Below are 8933 nucleotides of genomic sequence, written 5' to 3'. Positions count from 1 at the left end.
CGCTAATGCCGCTCTCTTTGGCTTCGTTCCCGCATGACGCACAAGTCGTTAAGACGGCATGCCAGTTTTTTTGAAATTGCAATTACAGACGCACAAAGGAAAATAAAAGATGATCATAAATCCAATGATTACTGCTGTTGATGAAGGATTGTTTAGATGTTTTTCACAAAATAAACACAGACTGAAATGTGAATTCATTTAATATCCTTGTTAATTCATCCTTTTGTTGTCTTTGATTTTAAACTGAAGTGTTTAAAATCATTATTATTTAATCAATAAACAGCTTTTAAACACGATTTCCATACTGAAAATGAAACCCAGCCGTAAAAATACTAGGAGGAAAATGACTGCGGAAGTTTTAAATAATAAAGTTTTTATCCAAAAGGTTCATGAAAAACGAGACTGTGACCATATTTCACAATCCGTCACATACTGAGTTACTGACTCTTATCTTTGGTTCTTTAGAAGCTGTGGTTATTTTAGAGTCTCTGAGTCAACATCTGTGTTTAAAACATAAATGAAAGCATTTATCGTCACTTATCTGAGTGATTGGGGAAGTCTAAAAACCACAAATCTAACTTATTTAAGCCTCGAAATGAATGGTTTTGAAATTTGCACAACAACAGCAACAAGATAACATCTAATAATTACTCTGATTTTGTGTTTAAAATGTGTTTTAAATGTGTTTTAAATCAGCAGTTCTTGTGCAGAACCACAAAAAAAAAATGTGTTTGCAGAGTGTTGACTGACTGAGTGTGGGAGCCAGCTGATCTTAATCTTGTTCTCAGGAAGAAGCTGAAACTCTGAGGAAAAGTGATTCATCAGAATTGAGCGCTCTGCTCAATTCTGATGAATCACTTTTCCTCAGAGTTTCAGCTTCTAACATCATCTTTGACATCTTGAATTTCCCAACACATCGAGTTGAAAAACCTTAAAGAGAGTTCAGATGTTTCCTTAAAGGTTTAGGTACTTTTTGTGTCTCTGCAGGGGCCGGCTGTGCTCGGCTCTGATTGGCCGATACTCGTTTCTGAAAGTGAAGTGAAGCGCAGCCGGCTGAGTTATTTGAGACAGAACAATCATCGTGCAGGTCGCCTGAGAGGTCACCTGAGAGGTCACCTGAGCCTGCATGTCGCCATCAGCGGCTGAGCGGCCCGTTCAACATGTCACCCTCACCTGCTTAATCTCTGCTGTGGCTCAGCGGGGAGCAGAAAACACCTCAGAGACACAAACTAAACATCTGTTTTCTTTAGTTTTTCTTCCCTTTAAGTCGTCTTTATGTCTCTGTTTTAATACGACACACCGGGTCAGAGCAGATAAGTGTTTTCCCTCCTAAAAAAAAAAAAAAAAAAAAGTGCTGAGTCAGCTAGTTTCTTCTGCTGCTGAATGTCGATGGTAAGCTCAGCAGAACAGCTGCGGTGCCAAAACGATGATGAATTAGTTTTAAAGGCAGAGGAGCTGAAGAGGATTAGATTTATTTACAACGAGCAGAAGGGAATTTTACAACTTCTCCTTTTTTAGACAAATCTCACAAGAAATAACGATTTTAAATCAAGTGACATCAGGCAAACATGAGATCGTGTTTTTTGTTTTTGAATTAGCTGTAAGATAATTCACATCTGTATTCCCTGGGGAGGAGACAAGAAACAAAACATGGTTATTTCTGCACTTGTTTTTTTGTTAAAGGGCCAACCCGCCATTTTTAATTCAAAGTCAGGCGGCACAGCATTTTCAATTTGGACTTAAACAATTTGGACTTTCTTAAACATTTTCAATTTATACTTTAAAATATTACAAATGTTTTGACAAAAGGAATCCACGTTTCATGACAGCCCCATAAAATACAATTTTATCTGTCAATTAAAGATCAGGAAATTATTATTTTTTGTACTTTTCTAACCAAAAGTCAGTCAAACTTAAACTAAATTTGTTCAGTGAAGTATCAGAGATGAACTTTGTCTTACAGCCAGGTAAAAACCAGAGAAGAAGAGACACATGCACTGGAGTCTTGTGGCTTTGGCGAGGGCGATGTCACAGTCGGTTCTGGTTTAAATGTTCTGGAGACGTTGCAAAAACCTACTGACCTATTTTTAACCCCAGAACAAAAAAAAGAATCTCAAGACTTTTGTAAATCAGTGAACTTCTTGTGATGAAAGATTCAACAGAAAACTCAAAGTACTTGGTCTTTCTCGATTCTCTGATTTATTTTGACATTTTCAAAATCCAAAACAAAAAACGCCAAACAAGAATTTACATTTTTAGACACTTTAATCCATTATTACCCCCTTTACCTTTTCTGAAGATGATTTCCTTTTTAATATATCGTCATTTCTTGCATATCATTCCAAAGTTTCCAGACTTTTAACCACGTTGTTTGGATGATATTTGAAGTCGCTGTCCCTTCACCTACGATGTGTTAACATGTTACATGACAGCAGAGGGTCAGATGGGCGAGCGAGGTTCAGGTCTTTATCCTCCCTTGCTCAAAGGTGGAGACGTGTTTGATTTAGGGTTTAAAGAAGTGTGTCGGGCCTTTCAGTTTCTTACGTCACTCAGGGGGGATGAGGCTACATTAGAATCTGTGTGTTTCTCGATGTCGGACAAACGGTGTGTGTGGTGGTCGGAGCGTCTCTCGGGAGGTTAAATTACCTCGTTGGTGAGTGGATCGAGTCACCGGGAAATAGACGACGAACTCCCCCAGAAAAAAATGTGATTCAGTGAAGAGCAGCCCTCGTCTCTCTCTGCCTCTCTGTGCTGAAACAGTGATTTCTCCTGGGCCTGCACACACACACACACACACACACACACACACACACACACACACACACACACACACACACACACACACACACACACACTGACACAGAGCCAGTGTTTGCCTGTAGCGCTCCCTCTCTCTCTCTCTCTCTTTCTCCCTCTCCCCCCTCTCTCTCTATTTTCTCTCTCTCTCTCTCTCTCTCTCTCTCCCTCTCTCTTTCTCCCTCTCCCCCCCTCTCTCTCTCTCCCTCTCTCTTTCTCCCCCTCTCTCTCTCTCCCTCTCTCTCTTTCTCCCCCCTCTCTCTCTCTCTCTCTCTTTCTCCCCCCTCTCTCTCTCTTTTCTCTCTTTCTCTCCCCCCCTCTCTCTCTCTCTCTCTTTCTCCCCCCTCTCTCTCTCTCTTTTCTCTCTTTCTCTCCCCCCCTCTCTCTCTCTCCCTCCCTCTTTCTCCCCCCTCTCTCTCTCCCCCCTCTTTCTCCCCCCTCTCTCTCTCTCTCTCTCTGTTGCGTAAGCAGAGTGATACAGCACGTTTGTATTGTTGTAGCAGGAAGTCACGGGGCCGTTTGTATTGTGTGTTTATTTCTAAGATGTTGGCTTTTTCCATTCACTTGTGTGTGTGTGTGTGTGTGTGTGTGTGTGTGTGTGTGTGCGTTTTGTGCGCCCGTTGAATGTGAACATCCTGTTGGGCTTGTAGTGTTCTCAAGAATTGTATGGCGGCCTCTGGCTATTGGTGGAAACGCATTACGCTGAGCTGCATTCACCGACGAGCAGATTTATCGCTTCTCTCTCTCCGCACAGGGACAAAGTGAGACGCAGAGGTTTTTGTTTTTGGGCCTCGCTCAAGTCAGAAAGCATTATTATAACTATATAACAACAACAAATAACTATAACAAACACATTTATTTACAATATCTCTTATTGCTGATTGAGTGATTTCAGCACTAATTTAATGCTTATAGTGTAAAACTTAACATTTTTAATCTGCTGAGTGAAGCATGTACGAGCATCAAATTAGAAATGAGTTTAAATTAAGAAAAAACTAGAAAGTTTGCAGAATTAAGCAGCAATTTAAAGCATCCTGTTCTCTCCTTGTTGTTGTCAACGGTTACTTCACCAAATATGTGTTTCCCCTCTCCATTAAGGTTTCGATCAGATTGGTCAAAACTGAAGAAGAGATTGAGTAAACCTTACAAACCCAGACGAGCAGGACACCATCTCGTTCTTGGAAGGCTTTCCAAAAGGATTTCCCTAAAAGCCCCCCCCCCCCCCCCCCCTGCTCAGGAGCAGCAGCCACACTTCTTAGAAAGCTTCGCAGACTTTGGAGCGAGTGTGAGGGAATGTGTGCTCATCGAGCCAGAAGAGCTTTAGTCAGATTGGCGATCTAATTCCACCCAAAGGTGTTGAGACTGAGCGGGGGGGAGGGGAGGGGGGGGGGGGGGGGGGGGGGGGGGGTCAGGTCGGGGGGGGGGCTTCCTGCAAAACGGGTCAAACTGAAGTTAAAGCACAAAAATGTCTTTGTGTCCTGTAACATGAAGAAGACTCTTTCAGGGAATCTAATATGACCAGATGAAAAAACATCCCCCCTTCTCTTCCAATCAGTCAGCGACCTTTGACCCCTCTCTTAATCCTTGTTTTGGATTTTAGCACCTGTTAGCAACGAATGTGTCTAAAACAGTTGAACCCAGCGATACGTGAAGGTTTCCACTGACGTTTGGTGTCACAGTGGATCAACTTGAAGTCTGAAGTGTGAGTTTAAAACACCGGATCCCAGAGTTCCCACTAAGCCTGAACGATGTGAGAAGAATATGCAACATTGCCATAAATAAACAAATAGAAAGAGTGCATGTTAGCTTTAGCTCACAGTTAGCCTGTCTGCTGTTTGAGACCATCAACATGTCCCGTCTAAATCCAAAATAAATCCCCCCCAAAAAAACTGCTTTCTTTCCTCCACTACTTTGTCAGTAATGAATCCAGGAGTAGCTGACAGATAGCTTTAGCGTCGTCTGACTTCATCAAAATGTTGTAAAATCAAACATGCTAAATAAAAATGATGGAATATCCCTTTAATGTTGTGTGCCCCCCCCCCCTCCTCAGGTGGAGATCAGCCTGCAGAGCAGCTTCCAGCCCGGTATGAAGCTGGAGGTGGCCAATAAAAACAGCCCGGACTCGTACTGGGTGGCGACCATCATCACCACGTGCGGCCAGCTGCTGCTGCTGCGCTTCAGCGGCTACGGGGACGACCGCAAGGCCGACTTCTGGTGCGATGTCATGACCGCTGAGCTGCACCCGGTGGGCTGGTGCACGCAGAACAACAAGACCCTCATGCCCCCCGAAGGTAGGAAGACCCACGCTGACACAGACACACAGAGAAACCCAAACCCGGTCTGATGCTCACACACATTAGATCAATAAAAGCTTTTTACACGGAGAGAACTTCACAATCAAGGTTTTATTCTCCGTCTTTAAAGAGGTCATATTCTTCCCTTTTTGGAGTTCGTATATTTAATCTATGTACCTACTAAAGTTTGTTCACAATAGCTTTAACTTCTAAAAAAGTGTCTGTTTTCATGTTCTGCCGCTCCATGCACCGGCTCTCTTCTGACTCTCTCTCTAAGGCTCTGAAGTGCCCACGTTCAGAGTCCCCACGTGTGCCAAGTCTGATCTGATTGGTCGGCCTGTCGGCTCTGCCGTAATTGGTCAGTCGCTCAGCACGGTTCTCGGAAATGTCCCGTCCCTTTTACCATGTTGGGAATGCAGCCACTGGCTCCGTCCGAGGGGAGCATAAACATTAGCACCTTAGCTCTACTGTGCTACCGCAGGCTACGGCATATCGTGGGCGTGCTACAGAAGTTAACGGGCGTGCAACATGAGCTGCTGGGCTTGCCACAACGAGCCAATGGGCTTAGATCAGTGATCTCACACTGACAAGACGTCACACTGACAATTTTTTTTCAAGGGGGGCTAGAACCGAGCGTTACATGCAGCTAATGCTACAGCTAACAGGAGGACGTAGGAGAAGCCGCGTTTCTGCGGACTTTGAATTTTTGCAAATAGATGTGCCTAAACATGCACAGGACACATGGAAAACACACTAAAGAGCATATAAAACCAGAAAAAGAAGAATATGGGACCTTTATGGCTCTGAACTGTAGGATGTTGCAGGGAGTTTATCGTTGTCGTTTTCTCCTCGTGCTCGACTGTACGACTTGTTAGTCGGTGTGCAGAGCTGTGAAAGTGCTGCAAAATTCAAAAAGAGTGCACGGCTGTTTTTATAAGAAAAGTATTTTAACCTCATTTATTCAAACAGAGAGTCAAAAGAAACATGAACAGAGTTGTTTAACTGTTTAAAAAAAGAGAAAATAAAGCTGAAAGGGATCAGGTTTTGTCCTTGATTCACAGTTATTTTGACTGAAGCTATTCACCGAGATGTTAAAGAAATCTGACTTTTAAATATTTCACTCAAAGGGGCTTTTGGTACTAGCTCAAAACTGCAGCATTTATTCAAAGTATTTAAGTTCTAACCTTAATGTGAACACACTCCGGGAGCTTTTACATAAACTGAGTGGAAAGATGTTTTTCATTGTAAGTTAAATAAGGAATAAGTGTTTTGATTGTGGAGGCCGCTCAACCTGATACGTCACACTCTGAGAGCATCTTTTAAAAAATAAAAACAATCCTGTCATCCTTCACCTCACAGTAACCAACATCCTGCTTTCTGTCACTTTCTCAACTTTTGCCAGACTTTCTCAGAACTGGCATTTTCACCAACTTCCTCTTTTGTCTTCTGCGACCGCGAGACGCTCGTCAAACGTTTAAATTCACACGCTGAGTCGCTCGCTATTTAAAGCTCTCTGAGGAGTGAGCCGCTATATGTGCACCGACGTTTTGATTTCTTTATTATTTATCTTTCAGCTTTTAAAAATGGTGCAAATGATGTCAGGGAAATGCAAAAAAAAAGGTCGAAGCGAGGGCTGCACTGGGTCCAAAAAATGTCAAGCAATCAGGCACTCTTCAAGAACGGGACAGAAGTCAAATAGTGAATAAATAAACGAGGACAGAAGTGAAATGACACTAGTCACAAAACCGGATTAAGCGACAAACAAAGCGAGACATCTCTTAAACAGATTTCACAAAATGTTTGAATATTTCTTGGTTTATATGATATCTTCATATTGCCTGTGTTGTCTCTCTGATAACCTCTTAGATATTCAGTTTGCAATCTAATGCCGAGGTCAGACTTTACGTTATAAGAATGATTTCATCCTGCAGACGTAGACTTTCAGAACCCGTCGGCCCCTGAATGTTTCATTTCCTCCCCGTGTACTGTGTCACAGTGCACGAGAATCGAGGCCACATCTGGGACGCCTCACGACCTCCAAACATAAACTCTAACATACTTGAGTTTTTCCTGCCTTGAACGATGTGTTCTGTCACTTGCAGTGTTAATCTCGTCAACAAAATAAATTAAGGTCTTTTTAAATTAGTCAACGCTGACGAGACGAAACTCCGCTATTTGACGGTTTGATGAATAATATTACTTCATCATCTAATTGACGAAAATGTGACAAAACAAAAACTACATTACAAGTGAGGATTATCACGCCCCCCCTCATCTGTTCTAAAGTCATTGTAAACCATAGCAGACTTCATCGTGTGTGTGTGTGTGTGTGTGTGTGTGTGTGTGTGTGTGTGCGTGTGCGTGTGCGTGTGCGTGTGTGTGTGTGTGTCAATGTGCAGCCTCTCGCCTGCAGGTCCGTGAAGCCCCGCCCCCTGGAGCTTCTGATAATCTAAATAAAAGCTCGCGTCTGATTTTGTTGACTAAATATCTTCTATTGTCGTCAACTAAAGTGATGTGCAATTTTAGTCAGTGACCAAATGAAATCAATAACAAATGACTAATATCTGACTAAATATAAAGGACATTTTCATCAGATGACTATGACTAAATTAGAAAATGGTGTGAAGATAAACACTGGTCACTTGTGCTTATCCTTCTTAAAAATCTTTGTCATCATGTTGTTATTACAGAAAACTTCAAACCCATAAACTCAAAATAAAAAGTTTATTTTTGGGGCTCGCGTCACTGAAATGATCCAGAGTGGAGCTTGTTGTCTTCTGTTCCCTGAGGCGTTTCTCCTCATCATGAGATCAAGAGTGATGCATGAATATTCAAAGGTTGAAACAGATTTTAGATTTATTTGTAGAGCGACAAAATTTACTTATTTATTTATTACTCCTAAATTTATTGCGCGAGATTTCTCTTAAAGCTGCTTTTCATCTGCGACCACTAAACAGATCGAAACATCAAAAAATGACTTACCAAAACGATGAAGAACATTTCCATCAGTGAATAATTAGATAAAAAAAGAAACTTAACTTGAACTCTACTGAGTGTTTTAATGACTTTTGAGTATTTCCATCCATCACACTGTCAGTCAAACACACAAGAGGTGAAGTTGATCAAAAAATCAAAACTCTTCAAGAATCGTCAAAATCCAGTGAAATTTGTTTCTTCATCAAAGAGCTCCGCTACTAATGAAGTCTCACCCTGCGCCTCTCAGAAAAGCTCATATTTCAAATCTCCTCCTGCTTTTTTAAAATAATGATTGACAGCTGAACCGTCTGCATGTTTAATGATGCAAACTGCAGCTTAAATCATGTAATGAACACACTCATGTTTCCCCCCTAATGAGCCTTCTGCAACTTCCTGTCGCTTTTTTAAATGTGAACTTTGTAGCTTCATTTCAAGCTTTTGCATCATGTGTTGCACATTTTGGTGAGTGTGTGTGTTTGTGTGTGTGTGTGTGTGTGTGTGTTGCTTATACAGCTGGAACGTTAGAGCAGGGTTAAAGGAAAACGTGTGTATTTGTACGTGCTTACACCTGTTTCATTTGTTTCCTTTTTTGTTTCTCAGATAACATTTACCTGAGAAAAGGTAAGCAGCTCTAACAGAGCGTCTGACTAACTCGCCTGCTTCAGCTCACTCAGTGTCTAACACAGACACACACACACACACACACACACACACACACACACACACACACACACACACACACACACACACACACACACAGGCAGTCCTGAGAGCTGCATGCACACTGCTCCTCCTCTTCCTCTTTTTTTCCCCTCTCTATAGGAAGTGACCTCACAGCTCGGCCGTCACGCCTTGCCTCCTCTTGCA

At 42.2% G+C, this 8933-nt stretch overlaps 1 protein-coding gene across 3 annotated transcripts in view; it reads left to right on the top strand.

Annotated features, from left to right (window-relative positions):
* sfmbt2 (Scm like with four mbt domains 2) overlaps positions 1–8933 on the top strand; it is a 44801-nt gene that overhangs the window by 11033 nt on the left and 24835 nt on the right. For 2 of the 3 annotated variants that reach the window (XM_061029647.1, XM_061029648.1), the window contains exons 4-5: positions 4847–5087; positions 8667–8687. In XM_061029647.1, coding sequence (XP_060885630.1) covers positions 4847–5087; positions 8667–8687 — 262 coding nt within the window. The remainder of the gene's footprint in view (positions 1–4846; positions 5088–8666; positions 8688–8933) is intronic. The other variant, XM_061029649.1, reaches the window with a different exon arrangement.

This window comes from Labrus mixtus, chromosome 22, assembly GCF_963584025.1.
Source record: "Labrus mixtus chromosome 22, fLabMix1.1, whole genome shotgun sequence".
NCBI classification, from domain to species: Eukaryota; Metazoa; Chordata; class Actinopteri; order Labriformes; family Labridae; genus Labrus; species Labrus mixtus.
This window is presented reverse-complemented; position numbering and strand designations above follow the sequence as displayed.